The 17146-nt window shown below is 44.1% G+C and overlaps 2 protein-coding genes across 2 annotated transcripts; one reads left to right on the plus strand and one right to left on the minus strand.

Moving 5' to 3' along the window:
* The first annotated feature begins 3305 nt into the window (after positions 1–3305).
* Positions 3306–9383, plus strand: ca6 (carbonic anhydrase VI). Its single transcript, XM_030369699.1, has 10 exons — positions 3306–3476; positions 4053–4232; positions 4446–4594; positions 5010–5105; positions 6707–6773; positions 7103–7260; positions 7646–7772; positions 7925–8008; positions 8190–8222; positions 8485–9383. Exons 1-10 carry the CDS (start codon positions 3386–3388, stop codon positions 9111–9113), a joined length of 1614 nt encoding a protein of 537 aa, XP_030225559.1. The 5' UTR covers positions 3306–3385; the 3' UTR covers positions 9114–9383.
* On the minus strand, positions 9332–15258 carry slc2a5 (solute carrier family 2 member 5). The gene is made up of 12 exons (XM_030369712.1): positions 15109–15258; positions 14814–14912; positions 14554–14714; positions 14021–14145; positions 13782–13934; positions 13098–13223; positions 12632–12819; positions 11956–12066; positions 11523–11624; positions 10907–10982; positions 10536–10663; positions 9332–9895 (listed from the first exon to the last, which is right to left on the minus strand). The coding sequence occupies exons 1-12, from the start codon at positions 15151–15153 to the stop codon at positions 9671–9673; spliced, it is 1539 nt and encodes a 512-aa protein (XP_030225572.1). The 5' UTR covers positions 15154–15258; the 3' UTR covers positions 9332–9670.
* Between the last annotated feature and the right edge of the window lie 1888 nt (positions 15259–17146).

The raw sequence follows: 17146 nt of genomic DNA on the forward strand, positions 1-17146 counted from the left end.
GCCTAAAACTCTGACACAAACAATCTATTCCTACCAATCTAATTAAGTACACATATATTTTCGTTTGTGTATACTTGCCCGCACATAATATTTGTTAAATAAAACTCTCAAGTCTAAATCATTGAATAAATCTAAATTCTTCTGAATACGTCTTCAACTGATTCATTAGGAAATAGTCTGCTTCCCTCAGACGTTTCGTTATGAATGGATATGTTGACTCATGCAGCTGCGCAGTGGATCCCATCGGCTGTATGGCGCTTGTCGCAGTGACCTTGAAACAACGTTTGGCACCGAAGAAAATATCCTACTACGCCACCCTGTGGACATCGCAATTACTAGCAGGTTGGCAACAGAGTGAAAGCCTACCCATCATCCAAGAAGTGAACTATAAACTGAAATGATATGTATTAAATATGGCTCATTTTATATAGTTGTATGATATCTTATAAAACAACTAACAAATTCAATCTGTAACATTGTATATGTGTTGTGGAAATATGAATCATTCAGATATAAAATGGTATACAAATAATATAAACATTATTTATATAATTACTAATCTATTTAAAATGCCTCTGTAGCCTAGCCATTCTTCTTGCACCTAGAGATGTCTCCGTTCCTCTCTCTAATTGAAAGGTGTTAAGGTTGCATTTCCATTGCCACCGTAGCACGAAGTCTGACAGTGAGGACAGTGAGGCCAAGCCGATCTACTGTCTTCATTGATGTGTAGATTCCACTTCCCCCCATAGTGTATTGGAAATTAACTTGGTCTCTCACTTTCACGCCATGGCTGACTTCATGGCCGATCCTAAACCCTCCACAATGCTCTCCCCCCCTCACCCCTGTTTCCTTGGTTGTTACTGTCCACGATCTGAACGTTTCTTGATAAGAATCATGTAAACCCATTGTCACAGGGAAGACGCTTGTTTGATCGCTGCTTGTATCTGCCCATGAGCATGCTCTAAATTAAATCAAATACTTTGCTTAAAAGAACTGTCCTAAAATAAGTTATTCTTCATCATTCAACATGCAACTGTGTAAAACTGTGTAACACTGTAAACTAATTCATTAGTTGTGTTTAGTTGTCCACAAAAATGTCTGCAATTCAAACAAAGAATATGGTGATGCAATAAAGATGTAGGCCTATTGGTAAACAATACTCCGTACATGAAGACTATAGCAAGCCTACGACCTAATTTCAATAATACATGCTGAACTGTGTATGCTAGATAGATAGACAGATGACTGACAGACAGAAATATCTATATCTATATAGATATCAATATATCTATATGGATATAGTTATACATATAGATCTCTATCGATAAAGATATATTTATAGATCAAATATGTAGATACATTATAAACAGGTTTTAAATGACCTCACTGGTGATTTGCTGGTAAACATATATTGTGAAACTACACAATACTTTAAAAGCTATGTTTGGACTGTGGGTAATTGCAAACCCCATCATTTAACAGAAAGGAAAACAGCAAACACGCATTGTGTAATGACAGCTATTCTACATGACATGTGTCCCCAGACACCTCCACAGCACACCCACTCTGTAAACAACACTACAACTTAAACTATTTAAACGTTACTTCCATTAGCCGGGGATCACTGAGATAGTCAAACAACAAACCACTAAACAAACCGGACTGTTGAACTGATAGCAACATAAAATAATGGATTTACTAAGAGTCTCTCTCTCTCTCTCTCTCTCTCTCTCTCTCTCTCTCTCTCTCTCTCTCTCTCTCTCTCTCTCTCTCTCTCTCTCTCCCTCTCCCTCTCTCTCTCTCTCTCTCTCTCTCTCTCTCTCTCTCTCTCTCTCTCTCTCTCTCTCTCTCTCTCTATCTCCCTCTCTCTCTCTCTCTCTCTCTCTCTCTCTCTCTCTCTCTCTCTCTCTCTCTCTCTCTCTATCTCCCTCTCTCTCTCTCTCTCTCTCTCTCTCTCTCTCTCTCTCTCTCTCTCTCTCTCTCTCTCTCTCTCTCTCTCTCTCTCTCTCTCTCTCTCTCTCTCTAGCTGTCACCACCGCACTGCATGTTTATCACGTGCTGGATATTGAGCTGATACCCAGCTTGATGCTTTGCTCTTTGCTTGGAGATACCTGCGAGTTGCAGGCCCTACAGAGATCATATCCTATAGGCTACGACCAACACCTGCACCTTAACCCTACATCAGTAACCATGGATACTGATGCATGTGGCTGTAGAGGCTAGTCATTTGGCAGCTTAGCGTTAAATACCGGATTCATGTACAGGTCAAATGGGCAACCTAACCTCAAGGAAAAGCATTTCTCTTCCACCACTATCTGTCCAGACAACAACGGGATTGATAGGGATAGTAAATTACACATCCTCGGAAATGATGACAAACAAGTCCTCCCTTTACACGGAAGGGTTTTTGTGTTTCAGTGTTGAACCAGTGCCTGTTGGAGTTCAGCAGAGCCCAATTTAGTCATCATGTCTGGGAGTGCACACACACACACACACACACACACACACACACACACACACACACACACACACACACACACACACACACACACACACACACACACACACACACACACACACACACACACACGTATTGCTGTGTGTGTGTGGGGGTATGTGTGTGTGTGATGGGGGGGGGGGGGGGATGTGTGTGTGTGTGTGTGTGTGTGTGTGTGTGTGTGTGTGTGTGTGTGTGTGTGTGTGTGTGTGTGTGTGTGTGTGTGTGTGTGTGTGTGTGTGTGTGTGTGTGTGTGTGAGCGTGTGAATGTGTTCATTTATTGCAGGTATTTAAGGTTGTGCCCAATGCGTGTTATAACAGGAGAAATGGAACAGGGGAAGCATGTTGTTCTCTTGAGGTCTCAGTGTCACTCTCTGGTTCCTTTTAACTTCTTTGTATCATTCAGCATCAAGCATGTAAACTAGTTAGGACTGCTCTCAGGTATATATGTCAGAATGACAAATGACATGCCCAGACTTGCATTGGGGCTTCCTGTCCCCTGATCAGAAATCTCAGCAAAGCTAAACTAGAGTACAACTATAGATAGATATTATTGAAGTAAAACATGGTAGAAGAGGTAGAATACATTTCAAATGTATTTTCAATATTCAATTTAAAAATAAAATGACATATGTCATAAACAAAAATAATATAATGACATAATTGGCCTGTCAGATGTTGCGGTTTGTATAAGAAAACCTACTAAAATCTCCTAATAAGTTTTCGATTAGGGCTCTTGATTTTGGGCTTGTGGGAAGAGTTTGGCCTGAGGGCGGTTTCAGTGAGTTTCAACACCTCCTCTTGAACCACTTGCAAGTGGAGGAGTCGGAAGAGCCAAGGCATTGCGAGGTGCGAGTCGAACGGAAAAGGGTCAGCGTCGCCTTCACAATGGAAAGTTTCTGCGTCATTTTCAATGCAGTCCTGTTTTATTTAGCTACTGCAGCGATTCCACATGATGGAATTCATTGGACATATACCGGTAGGTAGTTTTGTTTTACATAAAAAATTATCATTGTTTAACAAATATTTAAAAAGGTAAACAAAAACGAATACATATGTAATATAGGCCTAGGGTAGGCCTACTTGCTTTCAAATAAGCAAAAGGTTATGTTGGCAAAACGTGGCAGAATATGGAACACTTTGCCTTGGTTTTATGTTTGGGTTGCATGTTGTATTTTTTAATTGCTAGGCCTATAACACACAAGTAGTCGAGCCAGGATACTTTACACTACTTCAGACTACTATGTGACAACCATGCTCCAGTTTTAACGAAGTGTCGTGAAGAAAAGTTGCCCCCTAGTTGAGGACTTGGCTCACATATTAACTAGGGAGACCATCCGCCGTGCTTCCAAATATTTAGTAACGGAATCCGAATTACTATTTATAAAATGACACACGTGTGTGTTTGTATGTGTGTGTGTGTGTGTGTGTGTGTGTGTGTGTGTGTGTGTGTGTGTGTGTGTGTGTGTGTGTGTGTGTGTGTGTGTGTGTGTGTGTGTGTGTGTGTGTGTGTGCGCGCGCTCGCGTGCGTGCGTGCGTGCGTGCGTCTGAGAAGAGGGGGCACTGGACCAGGCTCGTTGGCCACTAAAGTATCCAGCTTGCGGCGGCCAGAAGCAGTCTCCCATCGACATACAGCGGCGGAATGTGCGCCACAATCCCCAAATGTTGCAGATGGAGCTGAGAGGATATGATGCCCAGAAGGGGAACTTTCTCATGACCAACAACGGGCACTCAGGTACAGCCATCCATGTACATGTACATGTACATGAAGCGCCAGAATGCGCCACAAAACGATTTTTAGTAGATGTTTCTTTTCTTGAGTGAATAAATGTTTTCCTCAGCAAATGTTTTTATATTATTTGACTACATCAAATTATTATTTCTTATTTCTTATAAAGCAGTCACTATTAATACGTTCAATTTATGGCTTTATTGGGATGGTCTTCAGTTCAGATCGACCTGCCCCCCACCATGGTGATCTCTGAGGGTCTCCCCGGCCGCTACACGGCAGTCCAGATGCATCTGCACTGGGGGGGCTGGGACCTGGAGGAAAGCGGGGCCGAGCACACCTTGGACGGCATCCGATACATGGCAGAGGTGCTCCTCAAGACATTGCTCATATACATTTATATATTATGATATGTTCCATATATCTTCCATCTTGGTAAACCATGAGAAAACCATTAAATGTAATGTTATATTTCAACATGTTTAAGGGCTGGATGATTGTATACACTGCTGATACTTTCTATGCACTTGCTATTGGTAAACAAAAACATTTTGATCTTATACTAATAAAATACATTTTTAAATGGAGATCCAAGGATGAAATCAGGCACCAGCATTGTCTTTACCTTCTTCCAACTGGACCAAACTCTCTTTAAGCAGTATATGAGAATATCAAATACCAATTGGACGGACGCTACATGGTTATGGGACGGTCTAAATGAACAGCAGGTGAGGGACATAGTGTGATAATGTGTTTTGCGTCTTCTCATCGTGTGTGTCCAAGCTCCACGTCGTCCATTACAACTCTGACAAGTACAAGAGCTTTAAGGAGGCCCGAGACAAGCCAGACGGCCTGGCAGTGCTCGCATTCTTCTACGAGGTAAATACTTTTTTTCTTTCTTGAAAACACTTCATCTTATCATCCCCATCACTCTGCCTGGGATTAGCTAGAAAAAAATCAATAAGCAAAACAACTTGACTTAAAGACTTAACCTTGTCTTGATGATACATTTGTTTACGTTGTTAGTCTTATACGCCCAACACCCAATACAGGTTTTACATCAACATCGAATATGGCTGTTTTGAAAGGTTGATCCACTGTCGCAATTGAGCTCCCTTCCAGGAAATGAGCAAGTTATTGGTTTCTGGCCAGGGCTCTGTGCAACATCAGTCCAAAAGTTTTACGATTACCTACTAAGACTTCTGGGTCGGAGATTAGTTTCCCATTGACCTATTGGCCTAAAAGGGTCTGATACAGTAACGTGTTTCCTACTTGGCCCAGTAAGAGCTGCTATTGAGCGCTTGTCACAGGCTTGCATTTTGAACCCGGGAGAGACCATTGCTGTGGCAACTGTGTAAAAGACATCTGTCTGGGTAGCAGTGTAATGTTGTGCAGTAAAAAAAGAGTGACCTGTTTATTTATGCCCGACCAGGGGCCCAGTTAATGCAATATTCTAGGAACGTAGCACAGACCAAACATTTCATTACATCTAATTGTATGGCCACTTGATGGCACTTTTCTTGTAGATGAGAACATATGATGTTTTAATTGTATCGTCTGTCCAGACCAGACTCGCAGAGATTCCTAAAGACCTGAGCAGTTCCAGCACGTAATCCACAAACAGCCTGTGTTAGTGGATTACTGATCGGAGCCTTCAAACTCAATTCTGGACCAATTTAAAGAATTGTTGTCCGCAATTCAATTTTATAGCCCCAAAATGATTAGTTCCATGTTTAAAGTTTTGATTTATCTTCTAACCCATGAGCCTTGTTGAATCTAGACCAATAACACGGGAGCAAACACAACCATCGACGTTCACATCTTGCAATTTGGGAAAGCTTCGGGAAAGCAATACAAAGCCGATGATATGGGAACCGAAGCTGTTTGGTTGCAGTCCAAAAATACTGCACCCTCACTATTTTAGTGACTACCCTTGACAATGAAGAAGAACATTATGTAAAAACCGTTAGACTCAATTGCCTTAATTTACCATGGTTTATATGAGAGGGTGAAGTTTGATTGCACCATGGGAATAACTGTTTGTACATGTTTGGCGCGATAAGGTACATACTAGTAAGGTACACATTACTTTTCATCTTGTTTTTACTAGTTTGAAAATGAAAATCTCATTGAATTACACCGACCTATATGCCCTCATCAAATATCAGACCAGCTGAATAAATTGAATCGCTCAAACCCCTAACCCCTTGACTGTAAACTTCATAGGCAAAACACTTAGAGGGTCTCGGGGTGATTACGTGACTACCCAGGTCTTTTAGCATACTATGGGAGGAGTCCTATTTCAGTTAAAAACCTGAATGGGCAACCAGTACATCACTGACAATGTACTCGATGTACTGGTCAAGCAACCAATCAATCCAGACAAACTTGGTAGAAGAACCGATGCACACACATCCCCTGATGCTAGGTCTCATTTGTCGTTGATGTTTTGATATAGTTTGCCCATGTGTTTTTATCAGGATGGGCACTTCGAGAACACTTATTACAGCGATTTCATCTCCAATCTGGCCCGCATCAAGTATGCAGGTGAGTTGCTTCCTTCCATGGTCGGAACCCAATGCAACAGACGTAGCAGACAGTTGGATTGTGGATCATGTTGTTGGTCGCTGGAGTTTTTTTATGCACTACCACATTACAGTGTCCTTGCTGCAGGTAATAACATAATAATATGTGATAACGGTATGAGACAGACCAACCCTGATCCTACCCTACACTAGTGTGGAACTCGCTTTCTCGCCTATTCTTAGCCAATAAAGTGAATCACCAACCTGTGAAGCTGCATACGTGTTGAAACATTGCTTATGACACAGGAAACTGTGATGTAACTTCATAACAACGTCCCACGCCCCTCCCAGGTCAGGCTATGAACATCTCGCACATCAACGTGCGCTCCATGCTCCCGGAGAACATCAACCACTTCTTCAGGTACCAGGGCTCCCTCACCACGCCTCCCTGCTACGAGAGCATCCTGTGGACAGTGTTCGACACCCCCATCACTCTCTCCCACAACCAGGTACCACTCTATCCCCTGACACTGGTTTTAGAGGGCAGGGAGGGGGTTCTTCAAACACATTCCTGTTTTAACGGTGAAGAATTAAGAGAGTTCCAGGACTTCAATTAGAATAAATAAATAAATAATATATATATTAATGAAATACAAATTGGTCATTTCAAGTGAGGTTTTTGTTTTAATATTTATTTATTTCAGTCATGTTTATTTCTCCAAATATGTTATTTCAGAACCCTTAAAATAATTTCCTCTCTATATTTTATCACAGAACACTGATAGACCACTATCTGCAATGTATCCTGATCCCGAACGGCGGTATCAGCAGCATCCGAGTTGTGTTTTTTAGTTCTCCACCCAGAGTGTAAACTTCTCATCCCTTATCTCTCAGATCAGGAAGCTGGAAAGCACACTGATGGACCATAACAACAAGACCATATGGAATGATTACCGCATGGCCCAGCCCCTCAACGATCGTGTGGTCGAGTCCTCCTTCCTGCCTCGCCTCGGGAAAGGCAGTATGTGGCCTTCAAATTCAACTGAAACACGATGTGACCAAACTAAGGCCAATTTCCATAGACCTTATCCTGAACCCAAAGCCTTTTATCAATTGAGAAGTAAATCTGTTTCAAAATGTTTATTCACTTTTGTTTATCTTGTTCCCTCTCAGCGTTTTGTCGGCAGGATGAAATCGAGTCGAAGCTCTTGAGAATCGAGAACATAATAACGTCTCTAGGAAAACACATTCATTCGAGTGAGTGGACAGTGTGCTGTCAGCATCAACTATCAAAACGAGCATACATTTCTGAACGAGTCTGAACTGGTTTTTTTTCCAGTACTTTTCTTCCCAGAATGCATTTCTCTGGTAATACAATTGGTGAATAGTGTTTACAATTGGTTGACCTGGCTCGTTTTGTGTTTGTATAATTCCTCAGATGAAAGACACGACTCTAGGAGATCCAGCCATGGTGAGTGTCCAGTGATTTCCTCCTGTTCAATGCCTTAAACAAGATGAACAAATATGTAATGCCTGCCAGTTTCTAAGGAAGAACGTGGCTTTGTCTTTTCGTCACCACAATCCTAACCCAAAGGGTTGTGTGTGTGTGTGTGTGTGTGTGTGTGTGTGTGTGTGTGTGTGTGTGTGTGTGTGTGTGTGTGTGTGTGTGTGTGTGTGTGTGTGTGTGTGTGTGTGTGTGTGTGTGTGTGTGTGTGTGTGTGCACTCCTCTTAGAACCCCAAGCGTTCTCCTCCCTCGTGCTACACTTCCCAGAGCGTAACGCCGGCAGCTACGCCCTGGCCCGCCTCCTCCACCCCATGGACCTGCACGCCTTCACCGCCTGCATGCACGTGCGGCCCCAGCCCGGCACCGTCCACACCGTCATGTCCTACTCCAGCGCCGGCGTGGACAACGAGCTCGTGATCAACGTGGGCTACGAGGTGGGCCTCTGGATCGGCAACGAGTTCGTCAACCTGCCGCACGGCTTCCAGTCGCCCGACTGGGCCAACTACTGCGTCACGTGGTCGTCGCACTCAGGCGCCGCCGAGCTGTGGATCAACGGGCAGCTGGGGGAGGAGCAGCAGTTCCTGAGGAGCGGCTACTCCATCAGCACGGGGGGGGTCTTCGTCCTGGGCAAGGACCAGGACGGCTTCCTCGGCATCTCCAACACGGACGCCTTCTTGGGCCGCATGACGGACGTCAACGTGTGGGACTACGTGCTGAGCAAGGCCGAGGTGCGGGAGCAGCTGTCGTGCGAGAGGAACGCCACGGCGGCGGGCAACGTGTTCAGCTGGGGCGCCACGCCGCTCAGCCTGTACGGCGGGGTGGAGATCGACAACGACGCCCGGTGCAAGGAGAAGTGAAATCCCCCCCACCACCACCACCACCGCTCGACACTCAACTCCTGAATCCTCTCGAGTTTTTCTTTGCAAGGCCTTCAATATTTCTATATAAAAATATTAGCCCACGGTGAATGTGAAAATTTGTCTTTGAAATGAAGAATATGAGTTCTGTATGGTTAGTTTAGAGCGTTTTAGAGAATGTTTAGTATATCACAATAGTTAAGAACTATCAATCACAGTGTCAGTCATGAATTTAATATCACTTTTTTGTATCAGCAATAAACATTTCTGTAAAAAATTAATGGCTCTTGTGATGACTTCAGGCATACACACAAACACAAGTTAAATTGTATAAGCCCTTGTGGCATATCAAAATGGCTCTACTAACAGAACCTTCCATCCAAACAGAAATGTACACAACGGTCTTTAATGTTTTGGAACGGAGACACACAGAAGCCTTGGTGTTCGTTTGATGTAATGAAAAAAAGTCAATTCTAACCAGCTCCAGTTGCCTCAGACGTTGGCACAGCAGGGGAGACTTCCTCCCACCTCTCCCTCCTGAATGCTCTCGGTTTCCTCTAAAAAGCAGTGTCAGATAGTACATCCTCCGGTCCCACTTCGCTGCCCTTCAGCGGTTCGTCCCCGTAGGCCTGCTTGATCTCCACTTTGTTCTTCTTGGCGAACATCTGGCTGATCTCTAGGAAGGTCTTGTTCTTGGTCTCCTGCACAACCATCCATATGTAGATGAACGTGGCCAGGCAGACGCCGGAGAAGATGATGAAGCTGTACGGGCCCAGGCCTCTCTGGAGAACAAGGAACAAGGTTTTTATTGGAAGAGGGAAGAGGGAACTAAACCCTTGATGGTCTGCAGCCACGGCATGCACCGTGTGCTACTGCTGTGACGAAGGCCCGAACACCCATCACCATCACCTGGAGCCGGGCCACATAGCATGATCTGTTTCTGGTTCCTGGGGGTTTTGGGGGGACTTAGTGCTGGGTTCTTCTTTGAGGTTCAATACAACACGAATGTCTTGTGACATTTTGCGCTTGCCAAACCGAAAGGGTTTTGGACTGTTGGATTGTACATTTTTGTACCTCATAGGGATGGGTTGTTGTAACTGGGCGAAAACATCGCCTTCTCCATCCTGTTTGACTTTTAAGATGGTAAATGGAGCTTGAACAAGGAGGAAGTATACATGAAAAGAAAATGGGTGTTTACTTTGGTGAGCCAAAGAAAGTATAAACGTAGACATCCATTCAAAGCATTTCCTGAAAACAGCCTTATTATTGACGTTTATAGCAATAATATGGTTCAGGATTATTCTGATGACGATGATGACAATGATGATCATGACCATGATCCCCATCATGATCATGGTCGTGTTATTGAGAATATCGGAAGGGTCTACTCATCAGAGGCCTTGTTCATCTTGTAGGCCTTACCTCTAGGAAGGGGAACACCAGTCCCACAGTGAAGTTGCACAACCAGTGGACTGATCCCGCCACCATGAAGGCAGCCGGCCTGGACGACTGCCTGAAGATCTCCGTAGTCACCACGTAGGGAATGGGACCTAGATACGCACGTAAGATGCGGTCGGACAGGGTTTAACCTCCCGGCACCGTGTCTGGTACATGTCACCGTAGTCTACGAGGAGCAAGGGCTCACTAATTGAGGAAGAGGATCATTTGTCAGGCCTTTAGCTTAAATATGCATTATTATATGTCAACACATCCAAACAACACTCAGGGCTAATGGGGCGCCATGGTTTGATGAGTGTGTGCGTAAACAACCAAAGGGTCACAGGATCACTCACTGGGGCCTATGGCGTGGCCAATGACGTAGATGATGATGCAGGCTATGCTGAGATAGGGCATCCAGGATAAGCTCTCCTGTGAAGACACATGGCAACAAAACAGCCCGCCATCAATGTTAACTATGAGGCCTTCAAAGGATTACGAGCACTAAAGAAACCATACCATTCAGGGCATGTAGACAAGAAGACGCTCCACCTTGTATATGCACAGCTAATGAATGACCCATGCATGAGCCACCAGAGAACTATATTTGTTTATTTTGCAACAGTATGTAGCAGAATTGCTAATGCAGTATTTCAATAGAAACACTGTAGCTTTTCGATATCTGCTCTTATTATAATCTACAATGAATATTTCGCCTGTGCCAATGTGCCACACATGGACAATGGATGGGGTGCTATGAGGTATTACTTTCTATTTTTAACTATTGGGGACTACACACAGACACACAGGCAGCCCTTCTGAGAACGGGGCACTGCCAAGAGTGTACAGCAAGATAAGAATGGGAACGCACCAATGTCAAAATAAATGAGAAGTGGGATGTTTATGATAGCCTGTAGATGGCAGCAGCGTTATGTTTTCCCACTATATTGGGTAACTTAAACCAAATGTTACCTGGAATTTGAGGGCTATGGTGAGTAAAACACACGCTGCACAGCAGATCCCAAACCCGATCAGCAAAAGAAGCCTTCGACCTGCGGCCTCTACAATGAACACCTGGGATTATAACATCCATATCAATTAAAACATTAAAAATAAATTGTAATAACAAAACCCCCCCAAAAAAAAACAACAACCCTCAACAAGTCATCCAGTGCAAAGGTTGACTTTGAAACAACCAATATTAAAACTCATTAAAAAGTGAAGAATAAAGCTGTCCGTTGGGAATTAGCCAAGTCCACTTACTGTGTAAGGACACAGAAAATCAGTTGAACATGTTTAAATCAGACCACTTTTAGTCCACACTGTATGATGGACGATAGATGAACCCTGCATTCTGCTTTCCCTCAACACTAACACACATCGTTCTGGTGAGCAGCGTACTTACAGCCGCAATGGTCATGACGACGTTGACTGCCCCTGTCCCCACGGTAACAAACTGGATATGGTTCTCCTGGACACCGGCTGAGGCATAGATGCTGTCTGCATAGTAGTAGATCTAGGAGCAATTAATATCACTTGTAAACATAGGCATGTGTAGGATTACAGCGTCAAATACATCAATAAACACATGTATAACTCCCTGACTAGCTGTGACTGAAATAAACCAATTTAATTTACTTCAGGTACACGTTTTTTCTAACCAAAACCCCCAAAATAATTGTTTAGCCTATTATTTGCTGAATGGTGGGGGGCTAGGCTGAACTATGCGATTATGCAGTCTGCCCTGTTGCTTTAGTAAGCAGAATGGTATGATTAATTAGTCTGTATAAGTTCAGTATTACACAACACGGAGGAAGCTTTAAGGTAGAAGCTGTAAGACCTTCCCTTCCTTGTTTCTGCCTAACACGGCTGTTGGAAAAATGATGATGGTGGAATGAATCACGGGGTTTGCTGACAGGACAGCTCTGTTTCTTGCCTTTCTGTGTTGTTCCTCAACAACGACATCTAAAGCCCTGCAGGTAAGCATCTATCTGAGGTTCGCTAGACACAAAACACGCAAGTATTTCATAAAAGATGAACCAATGTAGCGGCAGTCCAGGACGGGGCTCGGGGAGTCTCACCGCGTTGACCCCCGAGAGCTGCTGGCCCATGTTCATGACGATGATGGAGGTGAGCTGCCAGCGGAGGGAGGCCTGGGACAGCAGGCTGACCACAGACAGCTGGCCCTCCGCCCGCTCCGATTGGTTCTCCAGACGCATCTCGGACAGCTCCTCGTCCACCTCCTCCCAGCCCCGCAGACGCTGCAGTGCTGGGGGGGCGGAGACGGGGGGGGGGGGGGAATACATAAAGACAGTGTTAGAAAAAGTAGGGTTTTAAAAGTATTCAATTTACTGTAAACAGGTCTGAGCTATGCCCCAGGTCTTACTGCCCTACCTAGTAGTGTGCCACCCTTTCCTTTAAATAGATGTTAGTGTAATAGATCTATTCAGGTATTTGTGTTATCCCATCATTTAATCAGATGTACGGTGCACATTTTATCTTATCTTACTGTAAAATAGGACCTGATTGAGAGTCCCGTTCCTTTACCTTTCCTTGCGGTGGTGTCGTCCCCTCTCTGGATGAGCAGGTACCGGGGGCTCTCTGGGAACAGCGGCAGCAGCAGCAGCTCCACCACGGCAGGGATACCCGTCAGACCCAGCATCAGAGGCCAGCCTGGGGGAGAGGGCAGACAGACAGACAGACAGACAGACAGACGGGTAGACCGACCGACAGACAGACAGACAGACCGACGGACAGACAGACGGGTAGACCGACAGACAGACAGACAGACAGACAGACAGACAGACAGACAGACAGACAGACCGACGGACAAACAGGCAGACAGTCAGACAAGTTGACATACAAACAGACGGATAGGCAGACAGACGGGTAGACCGACAGACAAGACAGACAGACCGACCGACAAACAGGCAGACAGTCAGACGGGGAGACAGACAGACAGATAGGCAGACAGACAGACAGACAGACAGATGGGCAGACAGACAGATTGGCAGTCAGACAGTAAAGCAGACAGTCATGAACAGACGAACAAACAGACAGACAGACAGAGAGTCAGTCAGTTTACTCAGTCAGACATTACATCAGCACTCAACCAATCCCCAATATCAATGTAATGATACTGCATAATGTGACTCAGTGCTCTGAGGATGTATACGGTTTAATACAGTATAGATCATATACACGTAGATAAATATATATATGGGCCCAGACCTGTGCTGTTCCCTAGGATGTTCCTGATGCCCAGCACCTGGGCGCTGAGGATCCCAATGGTGATGAACAGCTGGGGCACGATGCCGAGGGCCCCCCGCAGGTTCTTTGGGGAGATCTCCCCCAGGTACATGGGCACCACGTTAGAGGACAGACCTGGCGATGGGGCAGGACCATCAGACACAAGGAAACACTGTGTCAATCAGAAACACTTCAATAAGGACTGTTAGTGTTGCTCTGACCGGCACATATGCCAACCAGAACCCTGGCCACGATGATGATCTCATAGGACCGGATGGTCTCGCTGACCCCCATCATCACGGCAGGGACGATGGAGAAGATGTTGTTGAAGAGGAGGGTTCCCTTCCTGTCAGGTGATCACAGACGTCGGCCTCACGTCAATGTCTCACCAAGCAATGTACAATACATAGTAAAAAGACTGATGATGAAGATATGATGTTAATTAAATGTTGACATTACTTTGGCACTTTACTGACGTTTTCCGATGATTATTCCCATTTCTGTGTTTGTGCGTGTGGGTGTTTATTTTCCTGTGTGTCGTGTGTTGTGGTTTTGTTAGAACCTGTCATCATCATCTTCTTCATCTTATTGCTAATGTTTAGGTAACCCGTACCCTGACAGTGATTTAACAACAAAATGTTGAGGTCACAGTCGGCTACGGATCTGGATAAAGCAATGCATCGTGGTTTTCATGGCTTAATCACTAGAGAAGTCCATGCTAGTGAAACCCAAAATCGCCCTTCTCGTGTGTTACCTCCCCAATTTGTTGACCAGGGGGGCCACCATGAGAGAGCCCAGCAAGCCCCCCAGAGGGTACATGGAGACGGAGAGGGACCACAGCAGAGTCAGCACCTCCTCTTCCATCGGTACGCCATAGCGCTCCATATAGGTGGAGTTATAGAAGGCCTCAATGAACTGCAGAGTAACAGCAAATCAGGACAGTGAGGTCCCCTGTAGACCACTGTGTTGTGGATGGAGTGTTAAATGGTGGAGGGATGGGGTGGTTTAGTTTACCAGTGAAGGGGAGTTGACCACGGCCACATTGTACCCGTATTGGAAGGAGGAACCGAATGCAGAAATGAGCGTGGCCAAGACGAGGACCGCAGTCAATCTCTGTCAGTGGATATCAGGAAAATGTATTAAATTCAATCATCCCAGCTAGGAACCTCAAAGCTTGTCGCCACAGTTTTGTCATATTATTTTACCTGACAGTAGCCCGTTATATGAACTGACAAAATCGTACTCACTACTTTAATATGACATCAAACATCAGTGGGGAGAGGGGCTGTGAAAAAGGTTCAGTACTCACCCCTTTTCTCTTGGATGGATTCCCCCAGTCCTGCTGGTCGGTCATGGCTGCCTGCCGGGTCTGTGTATGGATTCGTTGTTAGAGGAGCTGATAGTTGCCTGGCGGTGTACTGATCTTTGGACTGGGGCTCAGAGGGCATTGCTATCAGGGTTTACTGGCTTTGTAATTATCATGTCGTCTATTGCTGATTAATCCGCTTTTCACTTGTTAAAGAAACATATTCAAACGTTGCTCCTGCAGTTCAACCCTGATATGAAATAACGATATGTTAAGCCAGAGTGATCATTGTGCCTGTGGTCGACCCTTGTATTCCGAGTTTCAAACACAGTCGAAGGTGAAGAAGTTTTTTATTATAAGATGTTATCTCTCGATAAAGTCATGAGCGTGTATTTATTGCTTTATTTATTACTTCTTGGGCTCTCTACTTAAGACTTTCTTTTTTTACATAGAGCACAGGAATTAGAGGCCAAAAAAACCTGGTCAGGGCTTACTGTTTGCTCTGGAAAATTTGAGGTGAAGCAATGAAGCGTTTATTTGATTGAAAAGTGTGTTATAGAGCAGGGAAACTTAGAATGAGCTCCCTCTGTTGGTTTTGGTCATTAATACTGCATCTGTAATGCTCTTGTCCCATTGTTAGTTTAAATAAATTGATGTTATTGTGGATAATAAAGGATTTGGTTATGTACTGATTTAAATGATGATGGTTTGGATGATAAAATAACCAAGCTACAGTAAAGCATGGTTCGACATGAAATTAACAATATCATTGGTGTTATGGAATAATTTGATATATTTTTATAGGAAAGTTAAATTTCCTTAATCTAAAATCCACGCAATAGCCTTCACAACCTTGAAATAAATACATCGATTTTAATCTGACCGTTTAACATAAATATAAATTAAGTGATATTGCCACAGAAATGAGAGGCCTCTAATTGTTACATTGAGATTTTACATTATAGATATTATTTTTCATCCCCTTTTTTCAATACTGGAAATAGCAGTATGACTACAGATCCAGACTCCTAATGGGATTTCTCTTCAATATCTTGCTCAATGTCTCCATAATTCAGCCGTGGATAGACCACAGCTCCATGCACCTACTCCCAGGCTCCCTGCGCAGGCCGTCACTAAAGGGCAGCACACTTCATTTTATTCCAGAAGATGGAGCCATAGGTCCAGCGGTGAAGCTTTAAAGTCACTCCGGGTGCAAAGCCGGTTGTAATCGATCCGTTGTCAAGCTATTCCCAGACAATCACAGAAAGAAAGTATAGAATATAATGACCATGTTATTAGATAGCAGCAAAGATTTCCTTCAGAATGCAGTTTCCCTTTTCAATTGCCTAACTGGCATGAAGATATGGAAGCATATGATGCCCCTCAACTTATAGACACACACTACTCACATACCCAACACAACCTCTCCTTGCTCTTGTTGTCCTCCTAGCATAAGGAGCCATTGTGCGTGTGCTGCATATTCTATTTTGATCGCAAGAGTCATGAGTGGGATGCTTCCGGGCTTTGTGGGATTAATGTGTTTCTGTGTTGGTTCCAAGAACAATCATGACAATAGATTATCATGTCGTAAACAAAGCCTTTGCATTTCCTTAGCAAGTGCATGGTTAGTTCATTGCAGTGTGACCTTCCACATCTTAAGTTAATGAACGAGGTTGGCAACTGGCCCGGTGTCCAATCAGCAAGCATCCTTCAAAATATCAGGGTGAGGGAGGGACGCCAATGTCAGCCAACTCTCAGGACCAATACAATGAATTGATCCTCACAGGACACTCATTGCAGCACTATAATCAAATGCAATGTAAAAAACCCCCAAGGTTGATAACAGATGAACTAGCCAGGATTTATGTTACATTTCCAATGAGATAAGCAAAAGGTCACCTGAGATACAACTCATGAGCCTCATTTCACTTGTAGAGATACACAGTATGGTTATAACTAGTCGTGTATCAAAGCTCAATTTGGTTAATATTTTGTTAATATGATCTAATAAATGCCCTATGATGTTTAAACAGTCAAATGT

Source organism: Gadus morhua, chromosome 1 (assembly GCF_902167405.1).
Source record: "Gadus morhua chromosome 1, gadMor3.0, whole genome shotgun sequence".
NCBI lineage: Eukaryota > Metazoa > Chordata > Actinopteri > Gadiformes > Gadidae > Gadus > Gadus morhua.